General features: G+C 36.0%; 1 protein-coding gene across 2 annotated transcripts in view; it reads right to left on the bottom strand.

Annotated features, from left to right (window-relative positions):
• Positions 1-373: 373 nt before the first annotated feature.
• AMPD3 (adenosine monophosphate deaminase 3) overlaps positions 374-16452 on the bottom strand; it is a 48372-nt gene continuing 32293 nt past the window's right edge. The window contains exons 10-16 of one of the 2 annotated variants that reach the window (XM_070934037.1): positions 15576-15739; positions 13453-13579; positions 9630-9793; positions 7977-8097; positions 5879-6052; positions 4675-4785; positions 374-3707 (exon numbers count right to left, since the gene is read on the bottom strand). In XM_070934037.1, coding sequence (XP_070790138.1) covers positions 3531-3707; positions 4675-4785; positions 5879-6052; positions 7977-8097; positions 9630-9793; positions 13453-13579; positions 15576-15739 — 1038 coding nt within the window. In that variant the 3' untranslated portion in view covers positions 374-3530. Of the gene's footprint in view, positions 3708-4674; positions 4786-5878; positions 6053-7976; positions 8098-9629; positions 9794-13452; positions 13580-15575; positions 15740-16452 lie in introns of those variants that run through there. The other variant, XM_070934042.1, reaches the window with a different exon arrangement.

The raw sequence follows: 16452 nt of genomic DNA, 5'->3' as shown, positions 1-16452 counted from the left end.
CTCTTAGGTGTTCAGAGTCACAGTATATACACATAAAATAATTTCAAGAAAGTAAATTATGATTTTATATATTCCTAGCCAGAGAGATATGCAGATCATTTTGACCTTGTATTTAATTTATTTTGAGCTTGAAACAAAATGTGCTTTGAGACACTAGTTTCTATATTTGGGTGGGGGGAGTTTTATTCTGACTTAGAATGAAGTCTGTGCTGTTTCTGCGGTTGTTTTGGGGCTTATGACAATTCCCATGTTCCCCCAACATTTTACCACCTAGTTTTTCTAGCAGCAGAGACTAGTCTTCCTGTTGCTATTGGGTTATAGAATAGGACAAACATCAATGAATATATTTATAAATGTTTAATATTTCCATTTATTAAGCTTCATGCTATACATATCTCTGAATATTTTAGACAACAAAATACATACTGTACATGTGTAACTCAAACCATTTTTCTTGTTTAAACTGGACATAATTCCCATAATCCCTCTTAAACCAGCAAGGATTTCTTTGAATGCTAATCAGGTCATGTTAGCATTCTAGCATCCAAAAGTTCCATGTAGAAACAATACAATTATTTTATTTATATAAAATAATTAATGCAAGTAATCAAAATTGACAGCTAAACTTTCACCCATAAAGTCTAAGCCATCAAAAAAGTATAATAGGCAATTCCCTTCAAGAAAATATCTGGCCTTCAGTGATAATTCAAGGAAGGTGGTACCATAATTATGAAATAAAGCTTACCAAAATATTTCAAGAACTTGCAATAATAGTGCAATTTTAAACCCTTGTAAATTCAGTAGAATTTACTTTAAGGCTCATTAATCTCATACATCTCTAAGAATGGCAGAAACCATATCTGGTTTTGATATTGTTAAAATCATTTAGTGCTCACTAGAATTTGCAAATAGGCCATTTCTAAATATGCAGGAGCTCCTACTGAGTATAACACCTCTATTTATTAAAGCAGCTATGTCTTTTCCACGTGTTATTCATAATTGCTCTTATCTGTCTTTACATAAATGTGCATACACAGAACCTGTGTTTTATTTGAATTAGCTGTGCAGGTAAAAAAAATGAAGACAGCTTGAACAGCTTCCAAAGCAACTGTCCGTGTCCAGAGCAGATACTGGAGAATTTGCCAGCTGTAGGGCTTGGCATACTGAAAACACAGGATTGCTGTATAAATTAGGACTAGCCTTTCCTGTTGTACAAGCATTACAGTTGCATAATACTTTGCCATAGTGAGTGTGCTTTAAACTGCTTTTTATTAGAGCAGTGTTTTTTTTTTAATTTTGTAAAACAAAAGCAATATGGAATCCAAGGTTTCTTTTGAAAAGCTTGCTCTCTCTGCTCCACCAACTCCAGCTAATTTGTGAGAAGGAAAAAAAGTAACCGGTGATTGCAAGTAATACATTTAAAAACAATGTTCAATTTAATGTGAATAATAGTATAAAAGGAAAACTCAGAAGTACTGAAGGAAACTAAAACTTTCAGATGTGTTCTTTAATTACATAATGGAGATTTTCTAGTACCAAAATAGATCACTTTTCAAGTGAAATGAAATTTAGATTATCTGTCAAGCATTGATAAACTAGGCTATAAGATCAAGTTCTGAAATTGTTATTAGCCAACAAAGATAAAGATATAATTGTTATGGTCATCTTTGGTCAAAGCTGATAGTATCTATTCATCTGCTACAGTATCCCAGAATAGAATGCTAAGTTCCAAATACAGGAGCTGCCTTTATAATTATTTTGTGGAAAGGTTCTTGAACCCCTGCTTCTGTGAACAAATTGCATTTATTGGATTGGGAGAGCTAAATTTGGACAGATGTGAAGTAAACCTGGATAGGATAGTCATCCTTCTAGATAGAAAAAAAATGAAAATAACTTATGAAATTGAAATATCTTCCCAACCAATTTGCATTAAAACACATACAACTTTTTTCCACACTACAATAATAGTTAAATTAGAAAAAGCATAAGTGCAGGGAGAGAAATTTGTTACACCTCCTTTTTTTCCTAAGAAATTCAGAATTCGTGACAAATTTTCTATCTTCCCTTTTTAGAGTTATTACTTTACTGTATTTCAAAAGGCTAACAGGTAACTACCACCATCAACAGTAATTAAATATAACTGCTTTCCAGAACTCAGAAATTGCCTCTAATAATTCATGTTCAAGTTTGCATATTCAAAATAAACTCCATATAAAAATTTTAACATTACCTACAGCAGTTGATAAATCATTAAATTCCAGTTCCCACACTTTTACATCATAGTAATGAAGTAGCAATGAAATCTACCCTGTTTTCCCCAAAATAAGACATCCCCTGATAATAAGCCCAATTGGGTTTTGAGTGCATGGCAATAAAGCCAAGCGCTTATTTCACGATCCAAAAAAATATAAGACAGGGTCTTATTTTCGGGAAAACACGGTACTCCTTACATTACTTGGCATATTAAGCTATCAAACATCTCATTTTTAGTGCATTTTATACAAACTACAAAATGCAAGTTAAGTCTATGCATATGTCAGCTTTCCGTTATATCAGCTTCATTCACACCTCACATATACCAAATTATGATTGGTCTGGTTTTGGTTAACAAGATTAATTAATCTTGCTGATGTAAGTATAAACCATGCTTTAAAACTTAGCACTCTGTCAAAGCCACTGTGGCATATTCAACAATTTTTAAAACAAACCTCAGTTTAATAAAAATGTGAATTTAGCAATGTTGGTATTCTAATGTGCATGAATGCATATTAGCAAGTAAATATGCCTCCTAATACATAGATAAGAAAGTTCTTAATCTTCTATATCGAAAAAAAGGTGTGGAACAAGTCTCATAATGGTGAATAAATGGAATGTTGATATGGATCTGTTGAAAAGGCTCCACTGTATCATGTAGCAAATCCTGGTGGATATATCAACATCTGATTTGCATTTTTCAGGTATCTGGCTTATACCTGGATGACTTAGGAAGTTACCATATCAAATTACTCTTCAATTAAAGGGCCCATCTGGAAAAGCCAAGTATTTGTATGTCCACTGAACATCTACGAGTGATGTGCTGATCTTTGGTTATATTAGATTTTAGTTTCTAAATCCAGGATGGTCTTTGTTAACTAACGGACACTACAGTACTGTGTACAATCAGACACCTGAAATCTAAATAGAAGTCAATGTTTAAAGTGCCATCAATCCAATATGAGAAACGTTGTGAGAAAACTGGTCTGTGTGTGCTACCAAAAGCTACTGTCCTATGTCCCTTTTTTCAAAGCAGAATTTTATGTATCTTGAGATGCAAACCTATAACGACTAGAGTTAGAATGTACTTTTAAATGCATAAACAACATAGCTAGAAGCCTGCATCTTGGCATCTACAGCAGTCCTATTTAAGGTAAGCACTTGCAGAAACTGGTTTTGCAGCAATTCTGGTGTAACCTAAGAATTCTGATAATCAAATGACTTTCTGTCCTGCAAAAGCTCACATTCTCTCTTTTGTTCAGACTTGGTGGTTGTGGCTATTTTGACAGTGCTGTGATCTCTTCTGTCTTCATCGCATCAGACAGAAAACTCAGTTCATTGCATAAAGTCTCATATCTGTAAGCCATTCGAATCTGTGCAACATTTGTCTTTCTAATATCATTTCCTTCTGGCCCATCAGCACAGTAATTTAGACCTATGCATTTCTGTTTTTCCTAGAGAAACAGAGAAAAGAAGATGCTAGTTGAAAAGTTGCTTTGATTTTTTTAAAAAAAGGTAAGTGAAATACAGCAGACTGAACAATTTTAAAAGGTGTCTCTTTAGTGTATGCTTCCTCAACTGAAGGATGTGAAAGATGATCTCCACAAAATGGTATTTTTGAAAAAGAGGATATGGATTATTGAAAGTGTGTGTGTGTGTGTGTGTGCGTGAGAGAGAGATTTCTATGACCACATAATCTCTTTTTAACTGCTACCAAATTGATCAACATACAAAGATGGCTTGCAACTTCATGTAGCAGCTTTCTTAAGAAATCCTTTGCTCTCTAACAGGCATGATTTTATTCTGTAACAGATAATAGATAATTAACTAGAGACCAGTGAAACTTCCCCAAACTATGCCTTCAAATATATTGGACCGAAACTCCCATAATTTCCAGATAGCCTTTGATGAAGCCGGATGGGAATTCTGAGTGGGCTAACAGATCTGAAATGCAGTAAATTGGACAAGTCTGATAGAAATCAAGGACAAGTTAAGCCTATATGTAAACAACGGCAACTGCAGGAAGTGTGAAAAAAGTCAAGATGGCAATCATGACTGATCTTTGTATGGGACTTTTTGACTTCCTTCCCTCCCGCAATGCCGCATCTGTAAATATCATGTCAACTTTTGGCAAAAGTGGCAAAAATGAAGCAATGCTGTAAACAAAGCTCAAGGGATCAGAATTTAATCACTTCTATCCCACATATTTATCAAAACCATTACCTCTTCAGCCTGGTTATTTGTCCTTTGAGGAAAAACACCATAAAAGAAAAATGTCATTAGCTAAAATGTTCCTATTATATGTGATGATCAGGCCCTCTGGTGGCTTTATAAATAAAAATAAAATATATTTAATGCACCACCTAGTTTGTCCCTTACATCTTCAAATGTCTGGCGCTTACAGAAACCAAGTAAATTTACCTTGTGTGACAAGCCGCTTTGTAGTACACTGTTTCTTGCAATTTCACATAGGTCACAAGTACTCAGTTTCCATACTTGGGCTGCTATGGCATATTCTTCCATCAGTGCTTCCTTCAATTATACATACAAAAATAAATGATTTGCTATCAAATACATTTATTTATTTATTTTGCACCAACAATAGTCTGAAATCAAAGGGACCATTTCTAGTAAAAGGAAACTTCTAATTTTGCAGAGCTCTTCTATTTTCCTTAATTTTCTTCTTCCCTTGCTGTCTTCTATGTTCCCTGACAACTTTCTCTAGGGCATGAGTGTCAAACTGGCGGCCCATGGGCCAGATGCGTCACATACAGGCCACGCCCATCCCAGCTCTGTGAGGGGAAAACATGATACGTCACATGACGGCAATGTGACACCATGAGTTTGACACCCGTGCTCTAGAGGATTGGTGATTCCACCAGAATAGTGGAAGCAGGACTAAGTTTTCAGAGAAACAGAAAATTTGGTGAAATTTCATCTTCTCACCCTTTTATCAGCAGATGTCTCTCATCATAGTTGGCAAGATCCAACTTCTATAGTTTCAGAGCTGGGTAGCCTGTTGAGAGTGGTAGAAACTCCAGCCACTACACAGTGAAATTTATTTCTGTAAGCACTGTGCTTTATGAAAATTGGTCATTTTCCTTCTTAGATTTTCATGGATCGGTTATACCCAAACCAGACCACACGCTCACACATACACTCCATAGTCCAGCTGCAGGACTGATGTTAATGACATGCCAGATCAACCTTGAAACATTTAAGAGAAGCGGAAAACAAATGGCAAAAAAAAAACTGTTGAGAGTAGAAAGACTCAGACATTCTAGTTTTTAATGGCAAAATGACATAAAAGAAAGGATTTAGGAGATTAGAGTCCATACTCCATGGTTCAGTACCCAGCAGATGAGATAAGGGAGAATGGCTTGAGAAACAAAAGGATTGTGAGCATTACAGGATTCAACATTTAGGATTCAAACACAGTAAATGATTAAATTGTGAATAGAATTCTATGCCCTCCTAAATGAAGTGAAATGATAACTGAAAACTATTGCTTTCAAATAAATAAATGCAAGATTGGAGAGCTGCTGCTGAAGTTAATAAGAAAACATTTAAGTTAATATTGTTTCAGACGGAAATAAAACTTTTAAATTGCTTTCATGCAAATTACCTTCGTATAGTGGAATTGCATGGGGTCATCTGTGGACAGAGAAACACGCAGTCCCTTGTGCAAGAATTCTCGCAGTGGGTTTTTTGAATACTCCAGGAATAAGCTGTTGTTGCTAAGAGGAGACATGGCAATGGGGATTTGTGCAAGATAATAAAGATACTGGAGAACTGGACTCTGTACAAAAACAACACCCAAAATCATTATTCATTCACACAGAGATAACAGGAAAGGAAACATTCAGCTAGAGGAAATGGAAAACCATTTCTACAGTTTGGGAAACTTTAACTGACCCCGGCCCTCTGGCATTATACAAGTTGAGTTGTTATATATATAGCTATACACCCTTATTTTGCATTGCATTGATGTATAGTTTTTAAAAATGTACTTTTATGGTGAAAAATTAAACAGATTTGAGATGTTAAAACACATATTGTTGCATTAGCTGAAGTGGGAAATAAAAAGTCTTTTCCTGTCTGTGGTGATTGAGTTGTACCTTTAGTACAAGCTACCTCTTCAAAAACCAGCTTTTGATCTTCCTATTCAGTCTATTTATCAGTGAGAAACCAGAACACTGTTGCAGTTACATGTTTATTATATGAAATACAACTGTCAGGAAAAAGTCCTTAAGGAAGCTCATGTTTGCTGTCCAAAAAAATAGAATATTTCTCAATTAGAACAGCTTATATCAGAATTATATTGAAATCTGCCACCCAGTGAAGAACTGCTTTACAAACCCAAACCCAAATCCAACTGAAAGTAAGCTTTTTCCCATTGAAATCCCATTGATTTCAACCACATAAAAGTAAATATGTCCTTTAAGCTTCCCATTTGTAGTAATTAAACACATACATTCACTCAGCAATAAGCCCACATGAGTTTAGTCAGGTAGTCCTATGAGAGTTATACAGGCCCAGGGACCTGGCATGCTTTCCCTAAGAACTGCATCTATCCAAAAATGCAGAACAGTATGATATACAGATAATAAACACCTTTCTTTGTGTATAGCAAACCTGAAGATGGAGATCTATAGATCCCATATACTCCAGTGGTGGGTTTCAAAATTTTTTACTACGGGTTCTGTAGGTGTGGCTTGGTGGGTGTGGCATGGCTTGGTGGGCGTGGCAAGGGAAGGATAGTGTAAAATCTCCATTCCCCCCCCCACTCCAGGGGAAGGTTACTGCAAAATCCCCATTTCCTCCCGATCAGCTGGGACTCGGGAGGCAGAGAATAAATGGAGGCGGGGCCAGTCAGAATTTTTACTACCGGTTCTCCGAAGTACTCAAAATTTCCGCTACCGGTTCTCCAGAACTGGTCAGAACCTGCTGAAACCCACCTCTGATATACTCCCATGCAGGGGTGGTATTGACTTATCTTTGCTACCGGTTCGCAAATGTGAGCATGTGCGCAAGCAAAGCTCGTGCACAACACCTCTGCGCATGCACAGAGCATCAAAAACAGGACGTGATGACATCCGGGTAGTTGGGCGGAGCCTCCCGCAGCTGCCGCTACCGGTTCACCTGAACCGGATATAACCGGTGGAATACCACCACTGCTCCCATGATGTATACAGGTAGTCCTCAAGTTACATCCATTCATTTAACAATCCTTCAAATTATGAACACAATGAAGAAAGTGACTTACAACTGGTCCTCGCATTTACAACCATGGTAATGTTCCCAAAGGCAAGTGACCAGAATTTGGGAGCTTGGCAATTAGCATGTATTTTATAACAGTTGCACTGACTGAGGTTAAGTGATTGCCATTTGCAACCTTCCCAGGGGGTTTCAGACCAGAAAGGTCAATCAGGGAAGCGATTGAGTACATCATTTGCTTAACTGGTTGTGACTCACTTAATGACTGCATTATTTAGGAATGGAAGTTCTGGTTCCAACTATGTTCATAAGTATAGGACTACCTGTATAAGTATACCTAGCCTACAGTGCCATAAATTAAACTCTATTAAGAGTTTTTCAGTGCTCTGATGACTCCCAAAGCTTTGAGTTCAGTTTCAGAAGTCCCAGACCTTTCTAGGATAACAGAAGTCATTTATCAGGAGGGCAACAGATTGGTGGAGGCTGCAGTAGAACCATTACTATACCTTCTTCAGGAGCAATCCATGGGAAATATTGTCTGCAGTTAAAAAGGAGGATACCAGGTGAGTTATTGATCCAGCTTCTCCACAATGAGGTCGAAACAAGAAGGTGCTCATACCTCTCTCCCTATAAACAATTTAAAATACAATTATCATCATACCTGGCCCTTCTGAAATCCCAAGACCAATCATAATGATACATCTCACAACGGCTGTGGGAAGTGCAAAAAATATGCATCTGTGACCCACTGATGGGCAGCAATACTTATTAAATGATTCCAAGGTAAGTCCTCCTCCATCACAGCCTGGGACAGCCTCTAGCCTGACTTAAAGATACTCACACACACTCTCATGTTAACTAAGGGGATAGAAGGGGCTCAGTGACTGCTGAGTTTCAGGTTAAAAATGGTTTAGGATGACCTTATCCAATCGTTCAAAGGTAAGTCCTCAATTTTATTAGACAGGTATTTGTGACTGCAGCTCAAATGACTCACTGCAGGATAATTCTGCCAGTGGGCTAACTCTAGTGGCACCAGCAGAGATTAAATATCATATTGTGACCCCAGCTCTGTCTCAATTCTTGAAACTTAGTTTTATTTTATATTATATTTTACCAAGGCTTAAATGCTACTCTCTAAATATGCTATGCGTAACAGACTTTGAAAGTCTTGACTGCTTTGTTTTCTCATTTTAAATTTCCTAATTTCACCCTTTCTCTCCAGTTCCAAACAAATAAAGTCAGTCTAAATCAGAAGGCTGTGTTTGCAATCCGATTTTGTGCTTAATATGAAGATTAGTATGCGAACAGATTTGTAAACAAACAAACGTCTGTGAGAGAATGAATAATCTGTACTATTTGTGCAGATTACAGGTTCACTATGATAACTTAACTACAAAGGGCTCCAGGCAAGGCAGAGAAATGTCACTTGTGAAGTCACGGACACGATTCTACAGATTAGTAATTACAACTTTAAGCACTCCTGCTGCAGAAATAATGCTGAAAGTGACTCTACATATCTGTTGTCACAAGTAATGCAGAAATTTGAGCTTCTGCTGATACCGCTTGATTGCTAAAGCTCATAAAAGTGATTTCATACAGAGATCACAAAAGATATTAAAATGAAAATTAGAATGCATACTTCAAGTACTGATGATCTTCAGTCTGGAAAGTTATCCCCTCCTTAACTAACAAAAGGAACTTTGTGCAAAAAAAAATATGTTCTGCATTGATGTTTCTCACACTGAAATCAAAATCTCTCAATTTCCACCTAACCCCAGCTTTCCCATCAAACTCACAGATGACACAACTCGTAACCCAAAAACATCTAAGGGTCCTAGGTTAAGAAAGAGTTATAAGATATCCAACTTTTTATTTCTTCGTCTACCTCCAAAAGATGATAGCATCTGTAATGGAATTTATCATTAGGACAATTTATGCCTATTCCTAATGCCCAGAGCAGAATTGTCAACTTGGAAATGTGTAGAACTCCAGCATGTCTTCATTGTATAATTAGAAAGGAGGCAAAATAAATTTAAAAAGAGAGAGGGGAGATAAAGTATATGCATTTTTGTTTATTTTACGAAACCATGATATAAATTCCTTGTCATACCTTTCTACCAAACTTATAGAAACATGAAAATAGAAATATTACTACTTACTTTCTAAGGTTGTTGAGAACCATGATGTTTGCATACATATAATACAAATAATAGCTATATGGAGGATTTTTTTCACTAATCCAAGAATCAGGATGGGGGCTCCTTTCAGAGAACATGTGATCACTATGTTTTGATTCATCATCCACACTATCAAACCCTGTCACCTAAGAATTCAATAAAAACAGATTTTTGTATGAATAATGTATGTCTAATTTTCTGAATTATCTCACTTAATTGCTACAAATTAAAATTTAAACTGCTGAATATCATAAAGTCCAAACCCTATTTATTATTGATTGATTGATTGATTGATTGATTGATTGATTGATTGAATGATTGATTGATTGATTGATTGGATTTATATGTCGCCCTTCTCCGGAGACTCAGGGAGGCTTACGATGTGTTAAGTCAGTTTATTGCCCCCACAATCCGGGTCCTCATTTTACCTACCTCGGAAGGATGGAAGGCTGAGTCAACCTTGAGCCTGGTAAGATTTGAACTCGCAGTAATTGCAGGCAGCTGGTAGCTAAGTGCTACTTTAACAGCACTTTAGTTCGCTGCGCCACCAAGGCTCCTTGGAATGTTTTGAAATGTTTCTGGGAGTTAGATGCCATATAAATGATGGTGATAATAATGCAAGCCATTATAGGGTAAGGTGATTAATTTGCATCTCCATAGTTATGTATGAAGGCATCCTAATTTTATTATATTGTCCTTTACCATGTTCTTGGTACTACAAGACCTAATGCTGCCTTAAAACTACTACACAAAATAACTTTTGATTATTTCTTGAAAATTAAGTGAATGTTCATACATGTATCCAAATGAATAAGAATACAATAAGCAAAAAGAAAGAGTGCACTGGAATAATCATATTTTAGAATGCAGAGTAGAATTTTTGGCACCATCTAGAGGCCAAAATGCACTGTTATGTATTCAAAGTTTCTATAACAAGAATCAAAGCACTTAAATATTTGTTCTTTTCTTTTATGTAAATTAAATCTGAAGCTCTCATGAGATCTAATGTGGTAAAAATTGTGGGCTCTCTGCAAATATTCTAACACAGGAAAGATAGGAAGAAGGTAGCTATCCTTAAATGTTATAAAATTCAGAACCAACAATCATGAACTACAATGATCCATTCTTCTAAATAAACAAACAAAATAGGACCATTTATGGTGAAGAATAACAGGCAGATAATCTAAAGTGGTAAAAGGTGTTTTGTGGGAATCTGAGCTCTAACAACAAGAACTCACAACTCCTGCTGTGGGATTCAAATGGAGGGGACTATGTGGCTATGAGACTTGCATGCTGGGGCAATCAAAATTATGTTATCATGGTCCCAATGAATGTACATATTTGAGTCTAAAAGCAGTCAAGACTACTGAAAAAATTACAGAGAAAATAAATAAAAGTATTGTCAAAATCAGTAATGCAATATCAAAAATCAAACTCCATATAGAATCTTGTGTGAAACAGATTTAACATATTCCAGCTTTCACTTATCTCTGTAAGTTGTCTGATTTTCTTTCTCAAAAATTCTCTAATGCAGTACATACAGATATGAGTCCTAAGAATAAGAGCTGGGCATTAATTCTTTCAACTGAAGCAGGGAATCAATAGCTGGGTGAGAAAAACATACATGTGTTGCTATGTTGCTGAGGCATTCCAGATTACTAGAGCTGGCTGTTGCCTTTCTCAGGAAATTATTATGATGAATCTTGTCACATGTCCGGGCAATACTTCATTCCTGGATATCCCAATCTCCCTGAGGCTGTAACCGATTTGTTTTCCAAAATATTAGATTTCCTTATAAAATATCCCCCTTTTCAAATACATTTAGTTGTTGCTTCAAGAGAGATAGTTATATTCAAATTAACTAGATCCACCACAATATAAATAGAGGCCTTCTATGTCCTGGCAATATTTAATGGAGTTCTGCTGGTTCCCAGCTGCACAGATTCCATTTGCCCAGTCTATATACAAATATTTGTACAGAGACAAGAATAAGAAAGAAGAGTGGCATCTAGTTTTCCTTCCCTTATCTCTCATATTTTTTCAAACACTTGACTGATATTCAAGCTGAATTAGATTAATACATTGAATGTCTCTGGGTTGCCTGCAGAATACGTGTATGTAATATTTCACCTGATAGTCCCTTTTATTGGTCTGTTACATCCCTTTCATTTCAGGCCACAACTGAAAATGAAATATATGTGGTTAGAGAGCACATATTCCATTGTGGGTGATGGATTTGATTATATATCACTTGTTCACATTGCAGTGGGTTATTATAATTTTCCAAGTCCAAGCAATTCTATAACAGAACGGGGTATTGCCCTTTTTACAGATCCAGTAGTAAAAGATTAATTATAAATCCTGATTGGGATCAGTCAATGGTAATTTTTCCCCAGGTCTTAGGAAGATGTAGAATTCACTACTGAGAGAAGATGGTATTAAATCTGCCAGGAGTCTGAGCATGCTTGTCAAATAAAAAGGCAGGTGTTTGGCATCCTAGCACTTCTGCTCATTAGCAACACCTGAAGGGACTTTAAGCTGGAAGGAGTAGTGGAGCACTGCTTGTGGCAAATATTCTCCCTTATACTGGGCTAGCTGGTTCATCATCTGGGTTAACTGGTCCAACTTGCAACTTGCTGTGATATCTCAGCAAGACACTAGCAACCTGTTTCAGGATCACTGAGATACCAAACAACTGCTGCCTCAGATTTCCTCCTTTAGAATTGGGAGTAATAAGATGGGAAATTTTCTGCCAAAGCTTCCTGCTAACAATTAAACTACTTACATTACAAAGAATATTAAAACACCGTGTGGGTGTAAGATGTCTAAAATGAGATATAAAAAATTATCATAACCTCACATATGCAGAATGAAATATTTGGAGCCTTTAGCTCTACATTTCCAAATTTAAATCTTTTATCCAGAATAAATGCCCTAATTAAAAAAACAATTCATATTGTATTTTGTAGGATTAACAGATATTTATAGAACAAATTTGTTCATATTTTACTCTGTCTAAATATTTTTCTAATACCTTGTAATTTTCTTTTATCATAAAAATTACTGAAAAGATTATAATTATCTCTCTTCAGCACTTTTAGATTTCACATTCTGTTTGAAATTAAGTAGTTAATTTTCTCAATTAATATGAGAATTCCAATTTATCATGCAGAGAGTTTGTTATTTGTAAATACTGAAACCAGACAGAGTTTCTTTCACCTGTCACCAATTTTAACTCTAGTCTGTAATGACTAGTTTAATATCATACCATACTATAGATTCATATTTTTATTTCTCAGTTTAGAAAAGCAATTTTGCATTTGTTGATACTGAACTGCTTATATATCATTAAAATGCTAGTAAGATGCTAGCAGATTTAGTTTGAGCTTAGAAAATGTCTTCTTTTATACCAGATTTTGAAATTCTTTTGGAATTAATTCCTGTTCAACCAAATTCTTTACATCAACAGGAGAGCCAGTTTATCTAATCTATCAATCCAAACTGAAATATATGGAAATAATTAAATTAACTGCATAGTCCCATGATATACCTCAGTAAATTAGAATGAGACAATTATATATTAACAACATATTTCAAAGCTCTATGCAAGGGACTGGTGCATTTTCACTAAAAATCTTAGTCCACTTTCCTCTATCTGGCTTTTAAGATTTCATGTCACTAGTTACTGCCCAAACATTTAAAGCCTATTTCTGTAGTTTGAACTTGCTACTGAAAACACATAAAAGAAGAATGCAGAGTGATACAATCACTAGATATGTGCAGTCTAGGACAGTCAAATACTTACAAATTTAAGAAAAAGATGTAATTCTTTATGATCCAAGGGTTTGATTGTTGCTTCAAACAGAGGTAAGAATATGTTTTCCAGCATCTTCCCAAAGTTAGGCAGAATGTTTTTTGCCCTAAATATATCACTGGGGGGAAAAAACCAAATATTTGAACATTTTTATTGTGCTTACTTGGGATATTACCTACTTTAGGAATAGGTATTCTTGTCCAACCCTCCCTGCTCCCCACCCCAAGATCTCAGTTGAATTTTGACTGCAAAAAAGACCCTTAAGCAACTTTAGTACAATCACTTTAAAGTACATAACAAAAAAATAAAAATACTTGAATTATGTAACATGAAAATGACCTGAATATTCTAGTTTTACCTGCCAAATGGTATTATTATTTAATAACATATTATTATGTTACTGCTACCCATCTGTAATCTTTAATCTAAAATAATGGGGAAAAAATGATAAAAGTTTACTTCTCATATCAATCCCATTCCTATTCAAACAGAGCCCTTCAGCAGAACCCTAAGATATTGCATATGATTATTTATATATCCTATTTATTAGATCAATTTATATAGCTGTCCAATCAAAGTACAGCTCAGAGCATCGTACAAATGAAAAACATTGAATAGTAATAAAAACATCATGTAAAACATATTGTGCCAGAGACCATTTCAAAACAACCAAAACCAAGAAAAATAATCAAGAATGGTACAAAACCTCCTATCTCTGTGCCTGGGGGGAAAGCCATTCTTCAGAGTCCTTTGAACAGTACACAGGATAAGGCCAGCCAAATCTCAGGGGAAAAGCTTTTCATGGGGAAAATGTGGCAACAGAGAAAACACATCTCTTGGGCTCCTCAAGATGACACTGCTTAAGTGATGGGACTGAAGCATGCCCAACCTGACAGATGTATCAGATACATAGAAGTAATCATAGATAGGGAGCCTCATATATAACCAATTCCTGTGTAACAAAGGGCTTTGTATGTAATAACTAACACCTTGGGTTGCACCCTAAAGCCTACTGGCAACCAGCACAATTTGTGAAATAGTGATATTGCATAGGAAAACCCAAATACTCCTATAACTATACATACTACGGTATTGCATTCTGGACCAGCTAAAGCTTCTGAGTGGTCTTTAAGGACAGGCTCATGGGGAATGCATTGCAGACATCCAAACAATAGGTCATTAAGGCTTGAGTGACCATGAGTAGGGCAGGGATGGATCATGAGTAAGGCAGTAGGGTTGCACAAGGTAGATTTGTGCAAAGACCACCTGAGCGATAGCTGCCACTTGTCCTTTGAGCAAGAGCCATATTGGCAACCCCAAACTGTATCAACCTGCTTGTTCTCCAGATCTCCCACATGAGTCATTTTTGCAATATTTGTGGAAGCAACTGAATAACAAGGGCAATTTAAATATAGGAAGCTATTTGGGGGATGTATCTTTGCTTCCCATGTATAAACTCGAATAATTATAAATTTAAAGTAAAATTGCACTGCAGCAGTTTATATGGATTGCATTTACACATTTAACTTTACATGATAAGCCAATTTTTATTGGAAAATGGCAGGATGGACCTGCACATGGCTCTCAAGTCTCTCTTGTTCATTAGAAATCAGCTCATCAAATTATGGAAGCAACCTGCTAAAATGCTGCTACCTTTGTGCTAATCTCCCAGGTTTAACATACTAGAAAGGAAGGGAAGGAGGAAGTAAGCCATACCAACTCTTCTAAAATAGAAACTTCCTGGTACCACCCACTTTAGCAATGCCGTGTTACTGCCTAGCTTTCTTTAGTCCTTTTATCTTCCAAATCATTATGGTTTCCAAAATATTGTCCTCAACACTTTTTAAAGCAACATGTTTCTTACAGGCAAATTAATTGAAGCTGTCAAACCCTCCAGATGACCTCACACAATATAGTGTGGCAACAGTCATGGTGCAAGGTTATTTACTTAACCACAATTGTGGGAAGAAAAAAAAAAGTCAAATTTCCTCATTCCTGTAAGGGAAGTTCTTTTTATACTTAAGCATATTTCAAATCTCACTCTCTGTTAAAGAACTGGAAAAAAAAGAAATGAAACAGTTTCCACTAGTGCAATTAATTATTCTTTTACTTACTAGATTCTTGGGACCTGAATCATCCAGCGCATGTGAGGTGAATAAACTTTGTGCCTTATGAACCATTTAGCCAAATTCTGCCACTCATCTGCAGAACGCCCATAAATAGACAGCCGAGGTTCTGTGTACTGGTATTTACTTTCTTCTAGTTCACGGGCAACTTCCTATTCAAAATAAGCCATTATTACTTTTCTGTTTAGAGCAAACATATTTCATCAAAAAGTCTTACATGCAGAGCCTAACTTAGAAATACACCTACTGATCATTAATCACAATGCATTTTGATTCCACATTTCAAATTCCCCAAGTGTTTACAGACCTAATGATGCCATTTAGGATTGTTTTTAAATTTGCAAATTATAGAATTTCCTGCCACATAATATTTGCCACAGTGTTTGAAACTTTATATATTTCAGCATTCTTCTGATGCAGTACCATGAAATTTAGAAATGTGAGCAATACGGGAAAGCCCTAAAGTATTTCTAAACTTTGTTAAGACAGAAATATTCCCTCCACCATAGAAACCTAATTGGAAGAGGTGAGGAACTCATCTCTCTTAGACATGGATATCAGGGTTTTGCTGAAATCTGATGGGGGGACAGGAGGAACATAGACCATATTATTAGCTACAGATGTTGCATCCTGCTTAACATTCACCCCAATCATGAATATCTGAATGAAGAATTATTCCACCTGTACTGCTAGATGACCACTAGATGGTAACAAGGAGATCCAGAAACTGTGATGTATTGTTCTATACTCTACCTAACAAAGTTAATAATTGATTGCATCTGTAACTGTGAAACCACAGACTGAGCTCTTTGAGACTTGCAAATTCAGTGATCAATGTTAACAATAAAATTAAGCACCAGTACAC

Source organism: Pituophis catenifer, unplaced genomic scaffold (genome assembly GCF_029215685.1).
Source record: "Pituophis catenifer annectens isolate HBS135680 unplaced genomic scaffold, rPitCat1.0.hap2 SCAF_1, whole genome shotgun sequence".
Classification (NCBI taxonomy): domain Eukaryota; kingdom Metazoa; phylum Chordata; class Lepidosauria; order Squamata; family Colubridae; genus Pituophis; species Pituophis catenifer.
Note: the sequence above shows the minus strand (reverse complement) of the source record. Positions and strands in the feature narration are given on the sequence as shown.